Source organism: Pipistrellus kuhlii, unplaced genomic scaffold (assembly GCF_014108245.1).
Source record: "Pipistrellus kuhlii isolate mPipKuh1 unplaced genomic scaffold, mPipKuh1.p scaffold_m20_p_2, whole genome shotgun sequence".
In the NCBI taxonomy this organism is placed as follows: domain Eukaryota; kingdom Metazoa; phylum Chordata; class Mammalia; order Chiroptera; family Vespertilionidae; genus Pipistrellus; species Pipistrellus kuhlii.
Genome location: NW_023425515.1, coordinates 6,036,476 through 6,063,661, shown reverse-complemented (window position 1 = coordinate 6,063,661; position 27,186 = coordinate 6,036,476). Strand labels below are relative to the sequence as shown.

Genomic DNA, 27,186 nt, shown 5'->3' with positions numbered 1-27,186 from the left:
GCCCAGCAACAGCCTGACCAATGAGAAGCCACCTGGATGCTCTCTCTCCTCCAATGGGCTTCCGCTCCTAATGGCCTCTCCCAATTCCTCCTTTTTCTCTGTAAAGGAAGGCTCCCCTCCTTTGTTCTCCAGACTTGCCTATGGGTCTGCCAGAGTTGCATGCCCTGAACTGCTGTTCCCAAATAGACCATTTTTTTTTTTCTGATAAAATAATTATTTTAAGGTTGACAAGACCATCCAGTCTGTGCACGTGGGGATGGTGTGCACAGCCAGTGCTGGAGGCAGCACCTGTGCTTATGAGAGGAGGCCAGGCCAGACATCATCCCCATGCACAGAGCAAGTGCGTGTGGGTGGGTAGGAATGGGGTTGGGGTGATAAATGCTGGTGGCACGTGAATGGTCAGAGAGTCCGGTTGTTTTCTGCGGGGTCCCGGTGGGCACAGACACAAGGAGGTGGGGAGCAGGCGGTGGTTCAAAGCCTTTATTGGACTGAGGTGTGTGCATACAGGGACATGGCGGGCCTGCTGTCACAGCTCTGTCTGATGGGGTCATGGCCCTCCGAGGTGAGGCGGAGGCCTGGGAGCTGGGCCAGGAGGGCTGGCAGAGAGCCTCTGGGGGCCCTGCAAGGTGGATGAGAGCCCAGGGATGGCACTGGGCTGCGGGGGAAATGGGCCTGTTGACGAGGGCCCGGGAAGCCTCTGGGGACCAGGAAGGGTGTGGAGAGTAGGGTGTCTCGGGACAGAGAGGAGGGGCGGAGGGCGCCAGGGCTGCAGGGAAGAACTGGGTGGGGAGGGGCGCTCCACTCCTGGCTTTACACCCACGCCCGGAGAGGTGGAGTCCGCAGCGCTCCGCGCCTCTCTCGGCGGGATCCGAGTAGCACCACGGCCAGGAGGACAGAGCCCGCAGGGCTGGGGGCGCCCGCCGGGGCGGGTGGGGCGCTAGCAGATCCAGCGGATGAACCTGTCGAAGAAGCCGGGCTGCACCAGGCCGTCATAGTTCTTCTCCCGGAAGACGGCCGCCGTGTCGCCCAGGCTGATCTTGGAGAGCACGTCCACGTCCACGTCGTCGCCCACGGCCACCACGGTGGGCACCACGTTCTGCTTGCGCATGGAGTGCACGGCCTCGTCCAGGCTGTCGTTGCCCGTGACGCCGTCCGTGAGGAACACGAAGGACAGCTCGGCGTGGCGGCGCGCCCCGGCCCGCGCCCCCTGCACCACCTGGTTGATGGCGTGCACGATGCCCGTGCCCACGTGGGAGAAGGAGTTGAGGTAGCGGGCGCCCTCCAGCGCCTCGTGGATGACCGTCAGGTTGGAGGTCAGTGGGAAGGCCACCTGCTGCTCGCGGGGCCCCCCGAACTGCAGCATGGCCACGCGGGCGTTGAGCGGGTCGTCGTCCCTGCGTGCCAGGGTCAGCCGCCGGGACACCTCCTCCACGAAGCGCCGGGCCTTGTGGAAGTTCTGCTCCCCGAGCCGCTCGGAGCCGTCCAGGAGGAAGACCACGTCCACGGGCCGCTGGGTGCACTGGGCCACGTACAGCTCTGGGGGGAGGGGGGGGAGACAGGGGTGGTGGGCAGGGGCGACCCAGGCGAGGCCCTCACCAGCCCCGCCCTGGCCCAGCCCCTCGGTGCCTGCCACGACCCACCCAGGCCGCGTCCCCTTCTCCAGTGGAGCCAGCTCTGCCACACCCTGCACCGTGTCCCTCCAATGCGCCCGCCCACCGGAGCCACAGGAACAGCCGGAGCTCGGGGGGCTGTCCCCAAAGTCACCTGGTGGGGGCGCACAGCCCCACACTGTCTCCTCAGACCCTCATTATCTTTCTTGGTTGTGGCCCCCACGAGGAAATGTGAGGATGGAAGGCCCTTTCCACCCTACAAGCACCATCTCCGCCAGGTGCCTCCTCCAGGCCCTCCAGGCAGGAAGGGTCAGCAAAGCCCAAGAATCGGATGCCCCCAAAGGGCCACCGTCCACAGGGCACGGGGAAGTGGGGGTGGGAGAGAGGGGCAGGAGGCTGTCATCATGTCTGTAATTAGGTAAAAAGACCTTGTGAAGACCCTGGCCCTGGAGACCTTGGATGCAAGGATCCACCTATGGCTGTGACTCCCGCCCCCTTGGCCTCCTCTGAGTGGACAAGGCTTTGGTGGGGGTGTGGCCAGGCCCCTGCGGTAGCCTAGGTCCATCATCATCAAACTGTGGCTCTCGAGCCACGTGTGGCTCTTTGGCCCCTTGAGTGTGGCCCTTCCACAAAATACCACGGCCTGGGCAAGTCTATTTCGAAGAAGTGACTATAGAAGTTGTAAGTTTAAAAAATTTGGCTCTCAAAAGAAATTTCGATTGTTGTACTGTTGATACTTGGCTCTGTTGACTAAATGAGTTTGCCGGCTTAATCACAAGGAACGTGAACAGCCTGTAATTATTGGAATCGAGAGTCTAGGTAGGTCAGTGGTTGGCAAACTCATTAGTCAACAGAGCCGCAGTTTGCCGACCACTGGCCTAGGTGACTGACTCACTGTGACCTGAGGAGACCCTTGTCCCCTCTGGGCAGTGAGCAGCCCTGGACCTGCTGGATGACAGGGGGAAAGCTGCCGCCGGGATGGAGGCTGGGCCTCTGGGGGGGCATAAGCACCACACGCAGCCTGAAACCCACTCCCCACACACATGGACCACCTGCCACAGACATGCAGCCCGGCTCCTGCCTCAAGGCCTTCCTGTGTAAAGTGACCAGATGTCTAGATTTTTAACAATTTGTCCCGCGTTTCGTGGAGTTTTAAAAAAGTCCTTTTTAAAAACACCGCGGGACGCGGGACAAATTGTTAACAATCGGGACTGTCCCGCCAAAAGCGGGACGTCTGGTCACCTTACCTTCCTGGAGACCTCTGCCCCTCAGGCACCCTTCCGGGACGTGGACCAGCAAGGATTCTCTCACCGCCCAGGATGCCCCCCCCGGGGGCCGGCTGCTCAGGAGGCCCATCAGGAAGGCGGGCCTGACCCGCAGCACCAATGCCCGAGGCCTCAGCCCAGGGCCTGGCTCTGGGGTGGCGCCCACCCACACAGATAGGTGACGGCTGTGGACCAGCCCAGCCAGCAGCAGGTCCCCAGCACAGCACTCGGCCACAGCGAGGTCTTCACGATCTGTTTTTCAGCTTTTATAAGACGTTGAAGGCGTGCTCACAGCCCCTGAGGGACACCCCCTCCCCGGGTGTGTCACCGAGCGGTGCCGGGCGCCAGCGGACAGGATGCTTTCTTAAGGAGCTTATGAATGACGTAGCTTATCTTGTTGGCAGTGCAAACGAATAGCAGCTTCTTCTTTAAACACACCCGGTTCTCCGGGTGCCCTGACTTCAAGTCCTACAAGCAGGCAGGTATGTGTGTGTGTGTGTGTGTGTGTGTGTGTGTGTGTGTCTGGTTTTCGGGAAGTTTTCCTCAACCAGGGGTGCCTGGACACAGAGGCCGGAAGCTGAACCAGGAGTGGCGGGTGTTTAGGGGAGCTCTGCTGTTCCCCTTCTTTCCCTCTGCTGACCCCCACCCACGGCAGGGAGCCTGAGCGGCAGGGAGGTGAGACCCTGCCCCTGGGAATCGGGAGGGGGCACAGGCAGGAGCAGTGACAGGGCCCAAGGACGAGGGCTTCTCTGTATTAATCAGGTTTCTGGGGAGCGGGCACCCATGGGTCTGTACATGCTTCAGCCGCCCTTAGAGGGCGTCCCAACCCTTAGAGGGCCTGGGGCAGGAGGACAAGGAGGTGGTGTCTGTGGCCCATTCCTCACTGTCTGCCAGCTGCTTTGGCAGGTTTGCCCTAATGGGTGACTCTTACGTCCCCTAAATGTGTGAGGCAGCTCAGCTAGATGGGGGGTGGGGGTGGGGGTGTGGTCATACCGTCCCGCAAAGATGCCTACATCCTAGTCTGGAAGCCTGCAGATGTGACTGTATGTGGCAACACGGGGCTTTGCAGATGGGCCTAACGTAAGACCTTGAGATGGGAGGTTGTCCAAGGCTCTCTGGTCGGCCCTAAATGCCACCTGTGTCCTTACAAGGGAGCAGAGGAAGGCTAGACTACAGAGCGAGGCCATGTGACCATGCAGGCAGCTGGGAGCAGGCAGCTGGGAGCAGGCAGCTGGGAGCTGGGAGCTGGGAGGGCCTTCCCTGGAGCCCCCTAGCTGGGGGTAGAGGAAGCGAGGGCCTGACGACACCTTGATTTTGGTGCCTGACTTCCATAGCCCCCAGCACGCGGGCAGCCCGGGAGCGAACGCGGCCCAGCTGGGGCAGCCCCGGCCTCTGGAGCACCGAGCACCAGCACCCCGTGGCTTCAGCAGAGCGCCAACACGGTCTCGGGGTCGCCCACAATGTCCCTGTGCACCAGCTTAAAGGTGTCAATGAACAGCTCCATCCAGTCCTGCCGCTCGCCTCCCGTGGCGAACTTGGCCCGCTCGGCGGTGTAGACCAGCACGGCCACCAGCCGGGAGTAGGCGGCCGGGTCCTGCGTGAGCTCCGTGGCGTTTAGCAACTGTTGGATCTGGGGGATGGTCGTGGGGAAGGAGGCGTCCGGGCCCTCTTCCGTGCGGAGGAAGGTGACCGGGGGCGCATCGCCAGGCCGCGGTCCATCTGCGGGCATCCAGAGAAGGCTTTCAGGGACTCGGCCCGCGCGAGCGGCCTCCAGCCGCCCTCCTCGGGCTTCTCTCCGCGGAGACGAGTTGGGACTGAAGCCAGGGACGAGGCGGAGGCTCGGCCGGGGTGGAGCGAGGAGACCAGGTCACCGCGGTGCCAGGGCTCAAAGGGCTTTGGGGCCAGCAGCGGGCGCATGCCGAGGAGATGGGAGAGAAGGCCTCTGGTCCCCACGGGCCTTAGAACAACACGACTCTTGGCCCCAACAGCTGCACTGAGACTTGACCCGATGCCAGCGTGGCTGCTGACCGCTCAAGGCCCTGCCCTCGATGACCCAGCTCCTTAAAAGGCTCCACGCTGCCATGAGAACTTAGTCTGCTGCAGCGAAAAACCTGGTGACAGGACCCTCTGGGCACAGTTACGGTAGAGAGCTTGCAGTTACAAGACATTCTCTGCCCTTGGGGACATAGATCCCCCCTCCCAGAACCGTCCCCTCGAGGACCAGGAGCAGCAAACACCCAGGGACACTCCCGCTCTGACTCCCAGCCCCTGGGGGGCAGGATCTCACTTCCATGGGCATCTTAAAGAGCCCACGTGTACCGTGGCCGCCGGTCCTAAAGGTTTGAGAGGTCTGTTTCTCTCCTGCGTGTGTGCCAGTCAACACACCCAGGGGGCTCGGTCACAGGGACCCCCTCCCCCTCCCCAGGCCTCTGTGCAGCGGCCGTTAGCCAGTCCCCTGCCTCTGTTTGGGGTGCGTGGGACTCAGGTTGCCCTGGACCTCCTCTCCTGCCGTAGCGACCTCGGAATGAGATCCGTCTTTGTTGCTTTTACCCGGAGCCCAGCTTGGCTTCTCTTTGACTGTCTTGTGGTCCTGACACAACCAGGCATGGCCTCTGGGTGGACAGGGCCGCTTGGCCTGAAGGTCAGGGCCATGCAAGAGGTGGCAGCCTCACCCCAGTGCCTGTCTATAGTCCCAAAATGCCGAGGACAGTGCCCACCTGGTGGCAGTCTCGAGTCCTGTCCCCCCTCCCCCCCTCTGCCTCATGTCACGGCACATTCTATAATTATGTCTGATTTCTTTTCTCTGGTCTCAATGTCTATCTTACTTGGAAATGTCTAGTTGCTTTAGAGGAGGGTGAGTTTGAGTTCAGTTCTAGGGGGGAAGTTAGAAGAGGGCATGGAGAGGTCTTCCAGGGGCCCCTTCCTTTTCTCTGTCAGGTCCTCGAGGGGAAGGGAGGTCACCATCCTGAGGGCCAGCGTCGAACGCTGACACCAGACAAGGACATCACAAGAAAGGCCCATGAGATAACAAAAAATCCACAAAATATCAGCAAATAGAATCCAACAACATATAAAAAAAAAAAAATAACAAAAAACGGTACTCTGTGACTAAGTGGGGTTTGCCCCTGGCCTGCAAGGCTGGTTCAACCTTCGAAAACCACCTGTTACAGCAACAGGCTGAAGAAGCAGCTCCCGATGGATTGTATCTGTGACCAGAGAGGTCACCTGACAAAGCCGCTCCTTCCCGGGAGGACTGAGCCCCCCGGAGTGAGGGACCGTCCTCAGGGCAGTCGGGGCAGCTATAAAGGCCTCCGTTGGCATGGAACGCAGGTTCAGGCCGGGCGAGGATGCTGGGCCACTGCCTGGCCTGGGCCCCGGGGGCTGGGGGTCTGGTTTCTGGCCTAGAGGGGTCCCATTTACTACGGGACACACCCCGGGAGGGTTTCGGGGGGGGAGGGTCTGGCCACCACACACAGCCGTTCCCACAGCGACCCCACACCCAGGCGGTCTCTGAATGACTCCACAGCTGGTCACAGGCACGACTTCCATGAGCACTTCCTTGAAAGTTCTCTGTCAGAATAAGTGGGAACCCTGGTCCCCGACTCATCCTTCCCGAGGGCACCTTGGCACCTTCAAACCTGCCTGGTGGGCCCTGGCTACTGGGCCAGGAGCCTGCGCACAAGCCCAGCGTACACCCAGATGTGGGTGCCCTCTGCCAGCCTGCCAACACGGCCCCGCCCCTCTACCCAGCCCCGCCTTCCAGAGCCAGCTCCAGCCCCACCTCACGGCTCCTGGGAGGGCACAGGCAGGTGCCCTATCACAGCGGGAGGGGCCAGCCACGGCTCCACACCCAGGCCGGCGGACGCCCGGACTGCCAGCACGGGCTCAGCTCCTGCCACCCCTGGGGCACAGGTGGCAGCATGATGCCCAGCACAGTGACAGTGCTCTTTTGAGGGACCCCTGGGGACAGCCTCTCAGTGCCTCCAGGGCCCAGCCACGCACACAATGCACCAGTTGTGGGGAGGGGGGTCCCCGAAACAGGAGAGACGATAGATGAGCCCGCAGGGCCTCAGGGAGCCATCAGCCTGAGTTCACCTCCCAGAAGGTTTTAAATGAGCCATTTCCTTTACGGGATCTGGGGCTTTCACCGTGGTGGCCAGGGCGGTGGGGGGCATGACCCTGGTGTCTGCCTCTCCCCTGGGCAGGGGGATCTGCAGGCCCGAGCACCTGGCACCAGGTGCAGGCCCAGGCCCTTAGCACCCCTCCCGACATGTGCCAGGTGGGGGGACAGCAAAAGCTCTGGAGTCACCAAACCCTGCCCCCCCACCCCCCAACCCCCTTCTCAGACATGCTGAGGTCCAGGGGGTTGAGACACCCAAGGGCCTCCCTAAGGAGGGGCCCCCACACTGCATTCCTTGCAAGGTCCTCCAGGGCCCCCGTCACTGCTAGTCTGGGGGGTGCTCGGTGGCTCCCCGTGTTACCTGTTTGGCAGGGGAGGTCCGGGCACACGATCTGGGGGTCTAGGAGAGAGGAAAGGAGGCCAGGGGGCCTGGTCAGGCTCCGCTGTCCAGTCCAGGGCGGGCTGGGCCCCTCGGTGGCCCACAGACACCTGCCCTCCCGGGGTGCTCTCCCCGCCTGCAGGGACAAGGGCTGGGCAGGCCGGGGGGCGGGCGGGGGGCCGCGGGGGGAGCCCCGGCGCCGCTCACCCGGGCACAGGACGTCCTCCATGTCGTCGATGAACTTCTCGGCCACCAGGTCGGAGAACAGCGTCATGTTGCGCACCTGCTGGGGCTTGTCGCAGGCGATGGAGTTGAGGTTCTCGCTCTCGTGCTTCTCGTGGAACATGTCGCCGATGCCGATGGCCGTCACCGTGACCTCGTGGTTGCACAGCGCCCGCAGGTTGAGGTCGTCGTCCCGGGGGTCGTGCCGGCCGTCCGTGATGACCACGGCGAACACGCGGGTCTTCTTGCGCCGGCTCTCCTTGATGAGCTGGTTGTAGGCGAACTTGAGGGCGGAGGGCGTCCAGGTGCCGCCCGCGATCCACTCGAGGTTCTTGACCGCCTCCTTGAAGCTGGACAGCGAGTTGATGCGCTCGTCGTCCAGCTGGATGGCCTCGAAGGTGCCCTCGTGGCTGTACTGCACGACGCCCACTCGGGTCCCTGGGGAGGGGGGGCGGTGAGAGCGTGAGAGGCTGGCCGCCTCGCCCCACGCGCACACCACCCTCAAGGGGGGCCGTGGGACCCTTGGCCGAGCTCACATCCCTCCCAGGGCTGGGTGTCAGGGTGTCCTGCCCCGGGTGTCCTGCCCCCCGGCCCCCGAGGGTGCAGCTGACCCGTCTCGGACTTGGGGTCCTTGGCGATGGCCCCCAGCCTGTTGACCACGTTGATGACGAAGTTCTTCTCCAGCGTGAAGTTGGTGTAGCCGATGCTCTCGGAGCTGTCGATGACAAACACCACGTCCAGGGCGCCACACCGCTTCTCACAGTCTGCGGGCCGGCAGAGGGGATGGCTGTGTGTGCTGGCCCCGGCCCAGAAGCCCCTCCCCTGCTCCCCCGACAGAGGGCACAGCCCGGTGCACCGTGGGAAGCCATCACCCCCAGGGGGAGGGTGGGACTCTGATGACCCTGACCTCCGGGCGATGACCCCAACCCCTGGACGATGACCCTGACTCCTGGACGAGAGCCGGGGCAGCCCGGCAGCACCCCCCCCCCCCCCACCCGGTGCGGGGACTGAGACTCACCACAGCACCCACACGTCTCCCGCACGTAGTTCATGACGTCGCACTCCTGCAACACAGAGGGGTCAGTCCAGCCAGGAAGGCAACCCGAGGGGGGCCGGGAGTCTTACTCCCCTCGCCTCTGACCTCGCCCGGCTTACCTCCTGCTGACCTCCCCTGCTGACTTTGCCCTCTGACCTCCCCCTGCTGACCCTGCCCTGCTGACTGTGACCTGCTGACCTCATGCTAACACCCCTGCTGACCTTGCACTGGCCCCACTCCTGCTGACCTCGCCCTCTGACATTGTCCTTGCTTCCGGTTTTAGGAGTGAGGACAGGGATTCCATCCCCAGCTGGTACCTACCGTGAGGCCGGGGTCTCCGGGGGGTCCAGGCTCTCCCTGGAGGAGAAGGATGACCGTGAGAGGTGGTCCCTGCACTGGACTCTGGGCTTCCACCACAGGCAGAGCCCTGTGGCTCAGGGTTTGTGTTGGCCTGACTGGCCCAGAGGCTATGGCCTGAGGGCCCTATGGACGGGGAACAGACCTACCTCGGGTCCTGGGGTTCCTCTCGGCCCCCGAGAGCCTGGCTCACCAGGGGGACCAGGATCTGCCTGAGAAGGGAAAAAAGCAGGTCGGCTCAGCAAATATCTATACACTCCCCTTGCGTCTAGGATGAGGAGGGAGGAGGAGAGAGGAGGAAGGATGAGGAGAGAGGAGGAGGGATGAGGAGAGAGGAGGAGGGAGGAGGAAGGATAAGAAGGGAGTAGGAGGGCTGGGAAAGTTGGAGGGAGGAGGGACAAGGAGGACACTCACAGGCTCGCCCTTTTCTCCTTTCCGCCCAGATGCTCCTTTCACTCCGAAGTCGCCTCTGCCGCCCTGGGACACAGGACACAGGTTAGCCCCGGCGGAGGACATGGGAGAGCTCTGCCTGCCCCGCCCCCCTTCCCAGTCTCCGGAGGCCTCCAGTGGGTCTTCCGGGGACACAGGTGCCTGGCTCTGGGGTCAGTGAGGTGGCAACAGCACAGGGCGTTCCGGGTGAGCACGGGTTTTGGTTTGAGAGAGACTAGCCCTCAGCCAGCTGGCGACCACACTCAGCACTCAGCATGGGCAGCGGCGGGTGCCAAGCCTGGGGTGAGGGGTGAGGGCAGGTGCAGAGGGGCCCCTCCATACCTCGGGGCCAGGTGGGCCCGGCTCGCCTTTCTCTCCCTGGAAGAAAGCACAGGTGGGGGGACTCAGCACAGACCCCCGAGAGCTGAAGTGCTGACCCCTGGGGCACAGCTGGGGACCTGGGGGTTTTCTGCTGCCTCCCCCCCTCCCTCCCGGGGGTCTCAGTTGTCACAGTCTGTGGGCGAATGCTGCCTGGGCGGTGACTTCCAAGCCCCTCGCACCCTGTGCCCCGTGGGGAGGCCCCTCCCGGGAACTAGAGGGAATCCTCAGGGCCCTCCCGGCCACGCCCACCCCTCCCGGGGGCTCCGATCCCACGCCCCGACTCACAGGCGCTCCTCGGGGTCCTGGGTAGCTGAATCCAGGCCTGCCGGGGTCTCCCTGGAGGAAGGAAGGGGGGGGGGCGCAGTCAGGGCAGGTCCAGAGGGAAATGGGAACAGTCGGCATGGACCGAGGCCCAGGGGTCTGGGCGGCCGGTCTGGCTGGACGGGGCTTTGGGGAGAGTGTGCCACCCCCAGGGTGAGGACGGGAGGGCTGCCTGGCCCCCTTCCGTCCTCCCACACCCAGGGCTGGCAGGCACACTCCAGGCAGCCTCATGCTAGAGCCGAGAACAGCCTAACCCTCCCCCACCTCTTCCCAATCCAGGCAGGAGGGGGTGTACCTTTGGGCCAGGCTGTCCAGAGTCTCCGCGGGGACCAGCATCACCGGGGTCTCCCCGAGATCCCTGTGATCAGAGAGGAAGCGAGGAGTTGGCACAAGCAGACTGACTACGTCTGGCTCTGACCACCAGGCAACACTGCCCTGCTCCCCAGCTGGCCTCAGGGTCACTGCCCGGTGCCCCCTCTTCCACATGCCCCCTCGGGGCTCCCAGGCCCCACCTCTGCTTCTGGCTTACCACCCTGACCTGGTGAAGCTGGACCCCTCAGGGCAGGGCCAGGATGTGAGGGGCACAGGGACCCTTGGCCTGAGTTTGAGACACTGAGGTTGAAGGACAGACGGGGGCCTGAGTCCCAGAACCGCAGGCCCCTCCCTGGTGTCCTGCCACTGACCTGCTTCCCAGGCTCCCCCAGAGCCCCAGGGGGGCCTCTGGGTCCAGGCATGCCGCGGTCTCCCTGGAAAGAGAGAGACCCTGTCATCAGCACTGTAGACGGTGAAGGGTGGGGAGTGCACTGCTCCCCAGGCGGTCCTGGCATGGCCTCGGTCCTCAGCCCTGGCTGCAGACCTGGCAGGGTCCGCAGGGAGGGAAGGACAGGGGGTCCCGGGCTCAGCCCCCTCCAGCCAGGGTGCTGGGTGCCGCCTGCCACCCACTTACCTTGGCTCCTTTGCCGCCAACCTCTCCAGCCAGGCCCCGGGGTCCCTCGGGGCCAGGGTCCCCCTGTGAGAAGAGAGGCCCAGTTATCTGTGGTGTGTGTGTGTGTGGGGGGGGGGGAGTGGGAAGGAGGGAAAGGAGGGGGCCATTAAACTGCCTGGAGAGGACCCCAGGTTGGGGGACGGGGGAGACTGAAATAGCAGCCCTGCCTGCTCAGCCCCTCAGGGCAGGGGTCCCCATGTGCCCTGCTTCTAAGCCCTTCTCGCAGCTCCCAGGAAACTCGGAGTTATCACACAGACAGGACCTCTGCACCAGCTCCGGGAGGGCGTGTGGCAGGTGCCGGGAGGAGCAGCCCGCAGCCTGCACAGCTATGCCTGCCCTGCCCCCCTCTCCCCCCCACCCCTCGCCCCTGTGCCCCAGCAGGCAGGGCAGGTGGGGCCACCCTGGCTGCTGCCTGCTTTCCCAGACCGCGTCCCCCTGACAGAGGCCCCGGGTCCCTTCTGCTCTCCCCTGTCACGGGGTGCCATCAGCACCACCATGAGGACCCCGTGCAGAGGCAGACGTGGCTATGGCCCCTCGTTTCCCCGACACGAACACTCACCTTCTCGCCTTTGGGGCCCTCGCTGCCCGGGCTGCCCTTGGTGCCAGGGTCTCCCCTGCGCCCCTGCAGAGAGTGGGTGTGTGGGTGGGGGCCGCAGGAGGACCCACCCTCCACCCCGGAGGACTCTGGCCTTTGGGTTCCGGAGGCCCCTCCAGAGGGTTTCAGCCCAGATCCTCATTCTCTGCCAGGGGGTTTGGTCCCGGCCGAGGATTGAGGAAATGAGGGAGGGCTCCTGGCCAGCTGTCGGTCCCGGGTGGGTTTCAGTGGGCTGACTGGAACCGGGCTTGGACTGGCTATGGGCGTAGTCACTCAGCCCCTGCCAGGCCAGGCCAGGCCTCAGGACACACCCCCCCTGGAGGATCAGCCCTGGGCTGGGCCCTTCAGGCTGGCCGGGGCCTGAGGATGCTGTATGGGACCTATGGAGCGAGTGTCCAGGTTTACACTGAGCCCTCAGAGGTGCCCTGCCAGGAGGGCAAGGTGGGGACACTGGGCCCCTCATGAGCACTGAGTGACCGGCAGGGGGCGGCTGAGCCCTTCCTCTGCTGCAGAGGGTCCCGGAGGGTGACCCCTCGGGCTCAGAGAGGAGGGCACAGCCGGGGGGGCTGGGCAGGCGGCTTGGCAGGTGCTCTGGGCCTTGGGCCTGAAGGGCCTGAGGGGCCTGGGGGGCCTGGGGGGCCTGGAGAACCTGGGGGGGAGGACTGGGGGGTGTGAACTCACAGCCTCGCCTTTGGGCCCCCGGGGCCCGGGCCCGCCTTTGGCTCCTTTCACGCCGGCACTTCCCGGGGCTCCGTTGTTGCCTTGATAGCCCTGCGGAGAGGGGGCGGCTCAGCCAGGAAGCAGGGCCCGGCCCCCTCAGCAGGCGCGGCCTGGCGGTGGGGCAGAGAGGCTGGTGGCCGGCTCAGGGCCTGGGCTGTCCCTGCTGCTTCCCACCGCGGTGGGTCCGGCGGGCACTGCTGGCGTGTGGCTGGGGCAGGTCAGCAGGGACCCTCGGGGGCACTTGCCTTGCTTCCCTTGGCCCCGTCCTCTCCTGGGGGCCCTCTGCGTCCTGGGCGGCCAGCGTCCCCCTGGAAGGGTTTGGAGAAATCAGTGTCACAGCCCTCGGATGCTGGCCCTGGGGCAGGACTCTGGAGGCGCTGGGGGCCCGTGCCTCCCCTCCCCCGTAGGCGGAGCACGCTCCTGGGAGGCAGGGCCCCCGTGCAGCTCCGGGGGAATTAATCGGACACGGGCTTTGTCTGTGCGTGCCTCCAGGGTCCTGGGCAGCCAGGGGAGTGGGTGTGGGCAGGTGCCTCAAGTGGCCTAAGAGGCAGAACCCCAAGGCACCTGAGAGCCCTCCACAGGAGCCCCCTGGAGGCCTGTGAGGAGGTGGGCTTGCTGCTATGGCCATTCAGGCACCCGCAGCCTGAGCGGGGACACACGGTTCCGAGGTAGACAGGAGCTGTTGAAGCCCCAGGAGGGCACCCTACCACCCCCTCAGCCTGGGCACCCACAGCCTCCAGGACACCCCCAAGACTCCTCCCCCTGACTGCCGGGTCTGCGGGGACAGGTCCCCTCCGCTGTACTTCTCGGCCCAGATGCCTCCCCCAGAGGCAGGCACTGCAGCAGGGAGAAGGCCACCTGGAGGGCTGCTCTGGCCGCTGCCACCCTGGCTAGGCCGCCTACCTTGGCACCTTGGTCTCCGGGTTCCCCAGGGCTGCCTGCGTCCCCTGGGTAGCCGTCGAGGCCCTGTGAGGGAAGGGGGAGAGAGGCTGTCCTGGGTCTCTGGCTGCAAGCTGCACTTGGGGTTTCCCCATTAGCCCAGGCTCCGCTGACATGGGGAGGGTGACCAGTGTCCCTTGCAATGTCTGAACTGGATGCTCTGCCTGGGCCTCGGTGGCCAGAATCCACCGGGGCTGGGCAGGAGGACACTCAGACAGACATCAGAGCCGAGCTCCTCAGGACTCTGGGAGGCCCCAGAGGCCATGTCGTCCTGTTGGGGGCCCAGCCCAGGCTGATCCTGGGGAGTAGGGGATGGGCAGGCCAGGGCTGAAGGAACTCCCAGGGACTCCCAGCTTCCCCACACCCACCTGGTACCTGGTGCCTCGAAGGGATTTAACCTTAATCTGAGGAGGAGCAAAGGCCATGCTTACCCGACTCCCGGGGTCTCCCTTGCAGCCAGGGGGTCCAATGCGCCCCAGCTTGCCCTGAAAGACGAGAGGGGAGCAGAGGTGTGAGGGGCGAGGTTCAGGGAACGATGCACCAATGACAGGTGTGAGTGGAGGCAAAGTCCATGCTGGTCTCTACCCGGTGGGCACACGCATGCAACTGTGCACTTTAATGGCTTGAAAGTTACGATGGCATCTCTATGGAGGTGGGAGAGTCCCTGGCTGCAGCTGTGAGCACGAGTGTCCACAGTGCCCCTTTCATGTGTGTGCATGCCTGTATGCATGCGTGAGTGCACTTGATGCTTGGGTACATGTGTGCATGTGTGTGAACTGTCACTCAGGCCATTCTGAAGTTCTGCAGAATAGACTTGGAAGTTGCTGCAAGGCTTGGCCTTGGTGTTCAGAAGCAAATGTCTATCCGTGCTCTTGTAAGGCCCTCGTTTGTCCTGCACCCCCTGAACAGGTAAAAGTGGGGTGCTGAAGCCACAGATTGTGGGCAGTGGCCAGTGGGCCAGGTCTAGGGAGGGAATGAAAATGTTCTGCTCATTCTTCTATTTGAGACACCGCCGTGCACGACCCTCATGCGCAGCCCAGGACACAGGCCCTGGAGCACTACCTTCTGTCCATCGGTCCCGTTCTTGCCGGCCAGGCCGGAGGCTCCCTGGGGGGAGAAGGAAGAGGGGACTCTCGTCAGCCCTGATTGTTATCCCCTTGGAGCAGCAGGAAGGGGGAGTGCCCTGCTCGCCCAGCCCACCGCCTGGCTTACCTTCCGCCCATCAGCTCCGAATTCTCCCTGCAGAAGCAAAGTGAGGCCGTTAGCTCAGGTCTCCAGCATCACAGACTCGCTGCCTCAGGGACCCACGCCTGCCCTCGGCCACAGACGAGGCCAGGAGGACCCCGGACCAAGGCCACCACCGACACGAAGCCCATCGTGCCCCCAGCAGGAGCCACAGGCAGGTTTGCTGAGGACCCTGGGGAGTTGGGGCCGAGGCTCACGCGGAGGCCATGGGCAGTCTGGCTTGCTCAGACTCGGAATCTCACCTTCTCTCCTTTGAAACCGGGAACACCCTGAGGTCGGAAGGAAAGAAAAGCAGTGTTATGGCTGGCCGTGTGCACGGGACCCCAGCAGGCCACCAGAGCGGGCGGTGGCCGGGGGCCTTGGGCAGGGAGGCCTGCCTGGGGCTCGGGCTGGACGCTAGGTTTGGAGTCAACACTCAGAATGGAGCTTCACGTCCCTGGGTCGGGAGGAGAGGGGGAGAGGGCTTGCTGGGCCAGAGACATCTCGACCCTATGGGCTGGCCCCACCTGGAGCCGGGCAGCCCTGGGCTTGTCCCCACCACCCCCGTCCCTGGGGCAGGGCCAGGGCCAGGGCCAGGGGCAACTTGCCTTGGGTCCTGGGAATCCGATGGGTCCTTCAATGCCTGGGTCCCCCTGTGGGAAAAGAACAAAGGGCCGTGGGTGTCACCTCAGCCTGGAGAGCGGGAGCTGCTGCAGCGGGTGGGGGGGACACTCACCTGTCGGCCCTTCTGTCCCGGCTCTCCAGGCTCCCCCATGTTGCCCTTGGCGCCCTGCAAGCAGACAACACAAAAGCGGTAAACCGAGGCAGGGAGGGGCACGGTGGGCCACCGGGGACCCTGTCACTGGCTTCTGGGAGGCGTAAGAGTACCGTATTTTTCGGACCATAAGACGCACTTTTTCCCCAGAAGTGGGGGGAAAAAGTCCCTGCGTCTTATGGTCCAAATATAGCCTACACATATACTTTAAAAAAAAAGTTTTTTTACTTGCCCGGCTCTGTGTGGTCTCTGTGTGCTTGCCCGGCTCTAAAATGGTTCTAAATGCTGCTGTTTACTTTACAGGGTTGATTACATGTGTTTATGACTGTGATGTGGGTTTTAATGCACATAAAATATTTTAGGACACTATTTGTTTCAGAATCTTTTTTTCTTCATTTCCCTTCTCTAAAAACTGGTGCGTCTTATGGTCCGGAGCGTCTTATGGTCCGAAAAATACGGTAAGTCTCAGGGTTAGAGTGACTTGGCTGCTGGTCCCACCGAGGTGACAACAGCAAGGCCACATGGAGGCGTCCTAGCGTAGGGCCAGCTGCCCCTGAGGACCCTGGCCTCTGCCAGCCAGGCCCGTTGGGTCCTGTTTCTCTGAGCTCCGACGGACAGCCCCGGGGCGGGGGGGGGGGGGGCACCCGCCAGGCCTCTGCAGCACCCACCTCGAGGGCACCCTGCTCAAGACACCAACTTGTTTACTTTATAAGAGTATTTTCATGGAAAACCTTAGCTTAAAAAAAGCATCCCTACTCTTCTCAAGATGCCATGGAAAAGCAAGCAGATAAAAACGGAACCTTAGTTCCTTCAGGGTCAGAAGTGTGGGGCCCATGGAGTTTTTAGCGGGCCCTGAATTCATAGTTTAAGAGCGGGCGGGGGCTTCCTGGCAGGGCAGACCCCAGGGAGTCGGGGTAGCTTACCTTTTGTCCGCGGTAGCCCTTGGGGCCAGGGGGCCCAGGGATCTCCAGACAGCTCACCTTGTAGCACTGAAACAAGAAGGAAGGGAGGCCAGAATGATGGGTCCCAGTTGAGAGGGAGGGAGAGATGGAGGGAGGATACTGCCCGGGTCCCCGGCCTGCTGGGGGTGGGCTGTCCCCAGCACGGGGCTGGATAAAGGACCAGGCTTGGGAGGTATGGCTCTCCATAGGCTCTAGTCAAGTTTTGGAAATGGAGGCTGGGCTGAGCAATGACTGACAGTAGCAACACGTGTTGTGAGCAGCTTTCTGGAGGGGGGGAGGGTGTGCTCGCAGGAGCCTCGCTGAGTGGGAAGCACTCTGTCCTGGGCCGTGAGCTGGGATGCACAGGAGCGGGGCAATGGCAGGGACCCAGGGCTGCAGATCCTGGGCTGGGCACCCAACCGCCACCCATCTTCTCTTGGACTGGCTCAGGCGGATGGAGCCCTCAGTCCAGAGAGCCACCTTCAAACTCAACGCTCATCCACTTGGCGTGTGCTGAGCCAAGGACCCTAACGCCGACCTCCTGGGTTTTTAGACAGCCTGCTTCGGTCAGAAGCCCTTTGTCCCAAACTCAGGCCCTACACGGAGCACAGGGGTCTCTCTCCCTCATCTCCGGGGAGTGCCAGGGAGCGGGCACGGCGAGGCGTGTGATCTTTGCCGGGTCAGCGCCTCAGAGGCCCCGGGGCACACCCGGCAGCGGGGCTGGCATGGACAGAAATGCCTCTCACCTCTCCATAGGCCTCATGTTTCTGCAGAAAAGACAGAGAGAAACGCTGGTTAGCCACAGGCTGGCGATCGGGCAGCTCCGCATCCAGCAGAGAAAGCGGGACATCGGAGCAGGCAGGGCCCTGACCGAAACTCACCCCCTCCGTTCACCGAGGGGGCCCTGACGCCCAGGGACCAGGTCCCAGGGCTCTGCACCCCACTCCCCACCCCACCCCCAGCGGGTAGACAGCGGTGCTGGGAGGAGGGGGCGCTGCGGCCGCTCACTCACCATGACCTTGATGATGCGGTTGATGGTGTCCTGGTCGATCTCGGTGGACTCGGGCAGCATGGTGGCGTAGTTGCTGCGGTAGAGCTCGTGGGGCGTGCTGGCGATCTCCCGCAGGCCCTGCTCGTTCAGGTTCCGGTTGGGGGCCACGGCGAAGAGCCGGATGCCCTCCTCGCGGGCCCGCTCGGCCTGCATCTTGATGCCGCCGCACGGGCTGCCCGTGACGTGGCCATCGGTGATGACCACGGCGAAGTTGACGGCGCCGTTGGTCCGGTGCTGCCGGATCTGCTGGGTCATGTTGGCCAGCGCGCAGTCGGTGAAGGTGCCGCGGCGGAAGGAGCGGATGCTCTGCAGGCCTTTGGTGAAGGAGGCCCTGTCGCTGCCCGGAGGGCTGAACACCTCCACCAGGTCGGAGAAGTGCAGGCCGCCGTAGCGCCAGCTCAGGGCCACCTGGTCCAGGTACAGCTCGTCCTGCAGCTGGCTGATGAACTGCGGCACGAACTGCTGCATGTGGTAGAGCAGGCTGTCCGTGGGGGACTGCATGGTGACGCTCTCCGAGGTGTCCAGCACGAAGTACACATTGACCGGGCAGTCGGCTTTCTCTGGGGGGACACGGGAGGAGTCAGGGGGCTGCACGCAGAGGGCCTGTGGTGAGCCATCCTGTGCACACGTATGGTCCTGGGCTCTGCCCCCACCGGCCTCCCTGGCACGCTGGGCCCTGGTGGCCCAGGAGCCCCAGCCCCTGATGCTGTACCTGGGCAGTTGCTGCCTCTCTCAGATGTGTCTGGGGCGATGACCTCCTGCTGCTGGGCGTGCAGGGTCCCCAGGAGGCCCCAGAGCAGGAGGAGGGAGCGGGAGCCTCGGAGCATCTTGGCAGCACCGGTGGGTGGTCCCTGACGTCCTGCAAAGGGAAGAGCCACCGCTGCAGACAGGGGCTCATGGGTGGGTCTCAGAGCCCCTCCTGGTCCTGATTGGGGCGGGGGGTGGCACACACTGAGGGTCGGCCAGCACCTGGGCTAAGGGACCCTGGATGGGGCCGAAAGCATTTAGTGGGCACAGAGGCTGCGGGCTTTGGGTGGGATTGGCATGTTCACCGCTGTCCCTGCCCTGGAGCCTCTGTCGGGAGACAGTCTGACTCTTGGGAACTGAAAGCATCGTGAGGACCACGGGGAGGATGTGGGGGCAGGGCAGGGGGGTCAGCTGGGGGTGACCGGGAGGAAAGGCAGCAGGGGAGGGGTGAGTGAGGTCCAGGCTGGGGTGGAGATGGGCCTTGGTATTTGATTCATATTTGTCCAAATGACCCCACAGTGACTGGTTAGGGAGAAAGGCTTGGGGGTGGGATACAGGGGCCAGCAGGCAGCGGGAGCTCGGGCGGGATCGCGGGACCTTTCCCAGAGCCGATGACTGTGCCCGCATGTGTTCACGGATCTGCTTCCCTGTCGCTTGCTGCTCCCTGTGCCCAGGCCCATCCTGTGGCCACACAGGCGGGGAGAGGACCTGGAGGCTGGGGCGGGCTGGCTGGGCGTGGGAACCAGGTGTGAGAGGAATGAGAACTCTCTGTGGGAAGGTGAGGAAGGGGCTCGGCCCAGATGTTCTGGTGGAGACGCCTGCAATCTGGGTCACACCCCCCCAGCCCCCAAGCTGCCTCCCGAAGCCTCCAGAACCCCGCAGGCCCAAATAAGTGGCCTTGCCAGGAACTTGGGGTCCTGCTGGTGGGGGCAGCACCCGCAGGGTGGGGTGTGTGAGGCGGTGCCTGGAGAGCTTTGGGGGAAACAGGCATTAGGGGTATTTAGTGCAGTTAGGGCCATCACTGCTGTGGGAACCTCTTATGTCTGAGAGGAGGTGGATTGCGGGGGAGGGGGCAGGGTGGGGTGGGGTGGGGGGAGGGCAGGTGTTACACCTGGGTTTATGGTGAGTGGTGCTGGTCCTGGCATAGTTAGGGGTGAACAGGACGTGACCCTGCCTCCCTGACGTGGGGACATGGTTAGGACAAGAGACCGTGATCCTGCAGGTAATGGCTGTGGCCTAGTCTGTAGGCTTTGACAGCTGCAGAGAGCAAAGCAAGCTCAGTGGAAGCATCAAGGAATCCAGGAGGCTTCCTGCAGAGGTGCCCGATGTGCAGGGCAGGAAGGGAGCTCCTGCCCAGGCAGAGGCTGGTTTGAGAGGAGGGCGGAGACAAAAACACGTGAGATGGGGCTGAGAAGGTAGCAGGAGCGGCAGGCCAGGGCCCTGAAGAACCTGGAAGCCAGAGGGAGTCGGGCTGGGACAGTCAGAACCAACGGGTCCAGAGACATCAACCACTGGTGATGGCCACTGTGGGACCTTCATCAGGGAGGCCGCTTACAGCTGAACACTGAATGTGGGCCCAGCTCTGTCCCCCACTACCCTTCACCCTGCTGCCCCCGAGGGGGAGAGACCCAGTGGGGGCGCCGTGCGTCCCACCCTGATCGTCTACTGCAGGTGGGGGAGGAGAGAACCAAGGGGCCAGAAAGACTGCACCCTGCCCCAACACAACACACAACACACACACACACACACCCCATATACACATCACACACACACACACCATATACACATCACACACTTCCTAAATTAAAAGAGGCCCACATAATAAAGTGTACTGGGAGAAAATCTTACTTTTTGCTCTAACTCAAAGAAAGAAATTTTCATTACAATACAATTGTAAGGAAAAATTTCAAAAATATTTAGATAGGGAATAACACAATAGCAATGAAAAAATACAGAAAACACCTAAACGGAAAAATAATTCTGTCTCTGTGGTAGACAGCTCCTCCTCAGAGCTCCCACAGAGAGCAGACACCAGGGCCTGTGATGGCGTCAATCAGGCAGGTCCACAGAGAGCAGAGAACCAGGATGTGCAGGCCTAAGCCATCAGTAGGACATCCCCTGAGGGCTCCCAGATTGGAGAGGGTGCAGGTTGGCCTGAGGGACACCCCCACATGTGCATGAATTTTGTGCACTGGGCCTCTAGTTAGAAAATAAAATCCAGTAGCATATTAAGAACCACTCTACCAGAACAAAGATTTAGTTAAAAATACAATACAATGACGCAACACTAAGAAATATATTAATGTAAGTTACATTAATAGAAAATCATGTTACATTTTTAAAAAAATATACAGTTTAGCACTTAACAACAGTCCTCGGATATAGGTACTATTATAATACTATTTCATAGCCAAGGAAACTGAGAGTAAGTGTAAGTAACTTGTCCAAGGTGTTCAGCTAATAGCTGAGGTCTGAATCCAGTAGGGGCTTTCCTATGGATTCAACAGAAATAAAATGGGTTGTAAGAGAGTATTATAAGTAACTGTAAGCCAACAAATCAAGTAACCTAGATAAAATGGACAAATTCCACAACCTCTAAAGACCAAACCATGAAGAAATAGGTATTCTGAGCTGATCTATAGGTAGTAAGGATGTAGAGTCAGTAATTGAAAATCTCCTGACAAAGAAAAGCCCTGGACATGATGGCTTCACTGGTGAATTTAACCAAACATTTAAAGAAAAATTAACACCAATACTCCTCAAACTTTCACTTTTCAATTCACCAAACTTCAATGGAAGAGGAGGGAATACTCCCTAAGTCATCCTAGAAGGCTAATATTATCCTCCTTATACTAAAGTCAGATAAAGACGCTACAAGAAAATGACAAACCAGTATCCCTTGTGAACATTGGTACTAAAATACTCAATAAAATTTCAGCAAACAGAATTCAGTAGGATAGTGAAAGTGTTAAACATCATGACCAAGTGGGATTTATTTCTGGAATGCAAGGATGGTTCAATGTATAACAATCTATCAATGAAATACATCACATTAACAGAATGAAGGGAAAACACTCAATCATCTCAATTGACACAGAAAAAAATTTTGTGATAAAATTCAACACCTTTTTATGATAAAAACACTCAACAAACTAAAAATAACGTAAGAAAAGCCATAAATGAAAATTTCATAACAAACATACTCAATGGTGAGAGACTGAAAGCTTTTCCTTTATGATTGGGAGCATGGCAAAGATGCCTACTTTTGTCACTTCTACTCAACATAGTATTAGAAGCCCTACCCCAAGCAATTAGGCAAGAAAAAGAAATAAAAAGCATTCAAATTGCAAGGATGAGATAAAATAATCTGTTTACAGATGTTATGATCTTATATGTAGAAAATCCTGAAGATATCACAAAAAGAAACTTAGAATAAATAAATTCAGCAAAGTAGCAGGATACAAAGTCAACACTCAAAAATCAGTTGCAGTTTTGTGCACTAACAATAAACAATGCAAAAAGCAAACTAAGAAAACAATTCCATTTACATTAGCATCAAAATAATAAAATACTTAGGAATTAATTACCTTTACCCAGGAAGTGAAATACTTATTCACTGAAAACTATAAAACATTCCTGAGGGACACAGATAAATGGAAAGATATTCCATGTTCATGGATTAAAAGGCTTAATATTAAGATGTCAATACTACCAAAGTGATTTAAAGATTTAATGCAATCTTTACCAAAATGTCAATGTTGATTTTTACAGAAATGGAAAAATCCATCCTAAAATTCAAAAGGAATTTCAAAAGACTTCAAATAGCACAAACAATCCTAAAAGACAAGAACAAAGCTGAAGAACTCATACTTTCTGATTTCAAAACTTATTATAAAGCTATGATAATTAAAATAGTGTGGTAATGGCTTAAAGACAGATAACAGACCAATGGAACAGAATAGAGTCCAGAAATCATTCATATATATATGATTTTCAGCTAGGAAAACTGGATATCCATATGCAAATGAATGAAGTTGGAATCTTATCTAACACCATACATAAAAATGAACTCAAAATGGCTGTGGCTTAATGTAAAATCTATAAAAATTTAGAAGAAAACACTGGGCAAAATCTTCACAACATTCAATTTGGCAATGATTTCTAGGATATAACACAAAGAGCACAAGCAACTAAAAAGACAGACAAATTGGACTTCATAAAAAATTTTTAAAAATTGTGACTCAAAAAGCAACCTACAAAATATGAAATAATATTTGCAAATCATTTTTATGATAAGGGATTAGTATCCATAATATATAGAGAGCTACAAATCAATGTCAAAAAAATCCCCAAACAACACAATTCAAAAATGGGTTAAGGACTTAAAATAGACATTTCTTAAAAAAAGAATTAATGGCCAATAAGCACACAAAAAGATGCTCAACGTTACTAATTAGGGAAATGCAAATCAAAATTATGAGATGCCACATCACACTCATTAGGATGGCTACTATTAAAAAAATACAGAAAATAAAAAGTGTTGAGGAGGATTCAGAGAAACTGGAATTGTTTGGTGGGAACGTAAAACATTAGAGCTATTGTAGAAAACAGTATGGTGGTTCCTTAAAAAAAAATAAAAGTGGATTTACCATATGATCCAGCAATTTCACTTCTGGGTATAATTCCACTCAAAAGAATTCAGAGCAGGGTTTCAAAGAGATATTTATACACCCATATTCATAGCAGCACTATGCACAATGGGTAAAACATGGAAGCAACATAAGTGTCCATTGATGGATGAATGGATAAGTATAATATATTGTAGTATATTATAATAACATTTCTACAATGAAATATTATTCAGCCTTAAAAGGGAAGGAGATTCTGACACATACTAGAGCATGGATAAACCTTAAAGAAATTATACTCATAAAACAAACCAGTCACGAAAAGACAAATACTGTAAGATTCCAATCACATGAGATATTTAGTATCATAGAGCCAGGAGGTAGAATGGTGGCTGCCAGGGGATGGGGAGAGAATGGGAAGTTAAGTGTTTCATGGGAACAGATTTCAGTTTTGTGAAATGAAAAGAATTGTGGAGATCCATGTAGTGATGGGCATATGATAATCTGGCCACTCATAATAATATGGCCACTCATTGTATATCCTATATAATAAAAGGCTAATATGCAAATTGTCCCCTCGACCAGGAGTTCAACCAGCAGGTAGGCTGGCCAGCTGCCCATGTTCCCTCCCCCTGGCCAGGCTGGCAGGATCCTACCCATGCATGAATTTATGCACTGGGCCTCTAATAAATCCTATCTAATAAAATAGTATTATGCAAATTGACCATCACTCCAATACACAAGATGGCTGCCCCCATGTGGACACAAGATGGCTGCCACAAAATGGCCAGCAGGAAAGGGCAGTTGGGAGGGATCAGGCCTACAGGGGAGGGCAGTTGTGGGCGATTAGGCCAGCAGAGGTGGGAAGTTTAGGGCGATTGGGCCTGCAGGGAAGGGTGTTGTGTGTGGGGGTTGGTGGCCCAGGCCTACAGGGGAGAGCAGTTGGCAGGGGACCATGCCTGTAGGAAAGGGCAGTTAGGGGTGACCAGGCCTGCAAGGGAGGGCAGTTAGAGGCAAACAGACTGGCAGGGGAGCAGTTAGGCATTGATCAGGCTGGCATGGGAGTGGTTAGGGAGTGATCAGGCTGATGGCAGAAGCAGTTAGGGGCAATCAGGAAGGCAGGCAGGAGAGCAGTTGGGAGCCAGTAGTCCTGGATTGTGAGAGGGATGTCTGATTGCCCTTGAGGGGTCCCAGATTGGAGAGGGTGCAAGCTGGGCTGAGGGACACCCTCCTTCCCGCACTGTGCACGAATTGTATGTATATGTACACACACACTCTGAGTGGCCAGATTATTATGTGTTCAGAGATCATAATAATCTGGCCACTCAGGGTATGTACACTTACAATGGCTAAGACAGTACATTTTATGTTATGTGTATTTTACCACAATTTTTTAAAGACTGGAGGGAAAAAGTTCTTGCATATTAGTGAAAGTAAGCACTCATGAGACAAATGGGAAAATCATAACCTGGCAAGAAGTACCAACCAACAGTCAGTGATCAAAAATCTGGAACCTCCCAAAAACCAAGAACTCACACAGGCCAACCAGACACCGTTCCTCATCCATGAAACGGGCAAATAAGAGACAGCAACACGGCCCCCCGTCTGTCCCTGGTGACAGACATCCGGCCGCTTCTCCACGTCTCTGGGCGGGTGTCTGACAACCGCCTTGAAAGCCTCGACACCTTTCAGAAGTAGGGAGTAGGGGCCTCTCACAGCCGGGGTCCCCGCCCTCCGCCTGCTCATCACAGTGTCAGCAATGCGCCACCACGCGGCTGGCCCACCGTGTGGCCTGGGTGTGGACATGCTTCAGGTCCTGGCGGGTGTGTGGAGGATGTTGCTTTATGATATGGCTTGAACCCAACTGAGCTGATGAACCCTGCTTTGTATGAATGTTCAGTAGGAGCCACAAGAGAGACGGACCCGTTGAAATTTTTAAAAGGAATCAAACTGTTTAAGACAATCCTCAGAGCCCATTTCTCCCCGCCAGCATTAAAGTCTTTTGTGGCTGCAAACATGACCTATCTACACCCCAGGCACCAGGAGACCCCTGAGAAAAGCAGCCCCACAGGGAAAAGGGCAAGTACTATTAACCCTGACCTCATTCTGCAGATGGGAAGCCTGCGCAGCTCCCTCCTGCTGGCTGGCTAAGCAGAGTCACCTTTGGGCGTGGGTGTGCAGGGGCCTGTGTCCCTCCCGACCAGGCAGATGAGCCCAACAATTGCCCCAACCAGCTGTGGTCTTCCCGGGCCTTTCAGGTCACTTCACACAGCACGGCAGCTGAGAGCTGCCCGACAGACCCAGAGGCCAAATCAACCCATGTCCAGCCCCGGGGACACACCTGGGCCCCGGGTGCCCAGCCCCGCCAGTCTGGCCAGGAGAGTCTGAGTCACGTTTGCCCGGGGGCCCAGTCCCACTCTCCTTTCTCCGAGTGACTGAGGCCAGGCAGAGGCCTTCCCTCCTGGAGCCCTCCATGCCGGTCCCCCGCCTCCTGCCCCCACCCCCCCCTTCTAGTCCCCCACCTCCTGGCCGTGGATCTTAAACCAATATAAGATGGCCTCTTGGTCAGAACGCTTTTAAAAGGAAAAAAATGAGGGAAATCTGTGGGTCCCAAGCCTCCTCCTTTTTGGGTGTCCATCGAAACGTGCAGTTCCCCTCCACTGGGACAGCGGCTTAGACCAGGGGTGTGGGCGCGGGAGCCTGCAGTCTCTTTTCTGGGTACAGGAGCCACGACGGGTGAGCACTGGGTGGAGAGGGAAGACCAGAGCCGCAGCCACATCCTGCGGTTTTGTGTTGTTACTAAGTAAGGAGGGTCAGTAGGCCTCTCAGGGGTTGACACCCCCTCCGCCCCATGCCCTGAGGGTGCTGGCCTCTGGAGTTCCGCTGGATGGGTGGGATGAGGGGTGCTGGCTGGGGCAGGGCCCGCTTTGCATGGGAAGCCACCACTGGTGAGACCAGCTGGGCTCCCAACTCACTCCCTGCTGCGACCATTCGGCCCCCTGCTTGTCTCCCCGGAAGACTTTGAGGGGGGAGGCAGGGGTGTAGAGGGCACCTCCAACCTCAGGGAATGGGGGGAGGGCTGGGTTCTTACTGATACTGAGGGTGGGGAAGTGTGACTTGTCCCCACTCCCCCGCCTTGTTTCTACCTTTGGGGTGTCTGAGAACCCCACCTCCCCTGCTTCTCCCCCTCCCCCACTCCTTACCCCCCTGGCCACTCTTTCCAGGAGGAGGGGTGCCCTCTCCCTCAGCCCCGGGGAGAGGGCCAGCACCCCTGGAGACCCTGTTGCCCAGCTCCACACCAAAGGGAAAACTTCCCAGGAGCGACAGGAGCCTGAATCCCTCCGACGGTGTCCTCCAGGCCACAGATGTGCCAGGGCCCCGCATGGGCATGGGCCTGCCTGCAGACGCTGTGTAGCTTTGGAGTAACGGGGTGAGGCCCCGGCAGACAGCCCGAAGGGCAGCGTCTTAGCCAGCGTCTTAGCCGGGAGCCAGGAAGAGGGAGGAAGCCCCATCCCCAACTCTGTCCCAGAGGAGGCCAAAGTGGAGACAGTACCCAACTCGGCACCCCCTGCCCCCCAGCCGAGCGAGGTAGCTAAGGAGTGGACGCCAGGAGCTGCGATCCAAGGTCCAGCGGTGGAAACGGGGCCGCGAAGGGGGGCCGTTACCGCGGGGAGCGCTGTCGGGGCGCCGCCCCAGAGAGCCCGCCCGCCCGCCCGGGGCGCCCGCGGACCGGGTCCTCCGACCCGCACTGTCCCGTCCCGTCCCGTCCAGCAGGACCTGGCAGCCAGCAGGACGCGCTCCCGGCGGGCGGGCTGCCCGGGCTCCGGGCTCCGGGCTCCGGGCTCCGGGGCCCGACCTCAGGTCCCCCCGGCGGGTCCCGGGCCCAGGGTCTGAGGGCGCTTACCTGACCCCGAGCGCGGGGCGCCCTCGCCGTGCACGTCCGAGGATCGAGGATCGGGTCCGAGCGCGGAGAGCCGCGCCGAGTGGGCAGGAGGGAGGGGACGCGGGAGGGGCCCCGGCTTTATACCGCCCCGCCCCTCCCGGCCCCCTCCCGGCCCCCTCCCTGCCCGCCCCCGGCGCGCGGCCACCGGGGGGCGCTGCGGGCCCGCGGATGGGCTGGTGGGGGCGGGCGGGCAGGGGGACAAAAGGGAGAGTCCAGGAGACCGGAGGGAGTGGGGGCGGGAGAGCCACCCCCAGCCCAGACGCCGCGAGGGTGGGGCGCTGCCCTCTCTTCAGACGCAGTCCTGGGCAGAGCCAGAGGCCCTCCCCCATCCCTCCGCCCGGCTGTCCCCGCCCCACTCCCCTGCCGCTCACTGGGGGAAGGGGGTGGGGTGGGGACCACACCCTGCACCGAGGGCCAAAGAGGGGAGACCAGCGCTCCTCCTCCAAGAAGCTGCGTCCCCCAGCTCAAACCCCATCCCACTGCCCCGTTAGCGTTCCCCCTGCTCAGTGCCCCCTGCT

General features: G+C 59.6%; 1 protein-coding gene across 2 annotated transcripts; it reads right to left on the bottom strand.

Moving 5' to 3' along the window:
* Nucleotides 1-461: 461 nt before the first annotated feature.
* COL6A2 (collagen type VI alpha 2 chain) lies at nt 462-26,780 on the bottom strand. Of its 2 annotated transcripts, none has more exons than XM_036445605.2 (28): nt 26,630-26,780; nt 18,063-18,209; nt 17,312-17,910; nt 17,046-17,066; nt 16,282-16,347; nt 15,320-15,373; nt 15,192-15,236; nt 14,847-14,873; nt 14,572-14,598; nt 14,422-14,466; nt 13,791-13,844; nt 13,324-13,386; nt 12,666-12,728; nt 12,382-12,471; nt 11,665-11,727; nt 11,067-11,129; nt 10,804-10,866; nt 10,416-10,478; nt 10,085-10,135; nt 9,761-9,796; nt 9,404-9,466; nt 9,139-9,201; nt 8,954-8,989; nt 8,615-8,660; nt 8,208-8,360; nt 7,582-8,034; nt 7,357-7,395; nt 462-1,536 (listed from the first exon to the last, which is right to left on the bottom strand). In XM_036445605.2, exons 2-28 carry the CDS (start codon nt 18,175-18,177, stop codon nt 938-940), a joined length of 3,060 nt encoding a protein of 1,019 aa, XP_036301498.1. In that variant the 5' UTR covers nt 18,178-18,209; nt 26,630-26,780; the 3' UTR covers nt 462-937. The 2 variants fall into 2 exon arrangements, with proteins under 2 accessions (XP_036301498.1, XP_036301499.1); XM_036445606.2 differs by lacking the exon at nt 462-1,536 and adding an exon at nt 3,127-4,594.
* Nucleotides 26,781-27,186: the final 406 nt, after the last annotated feature.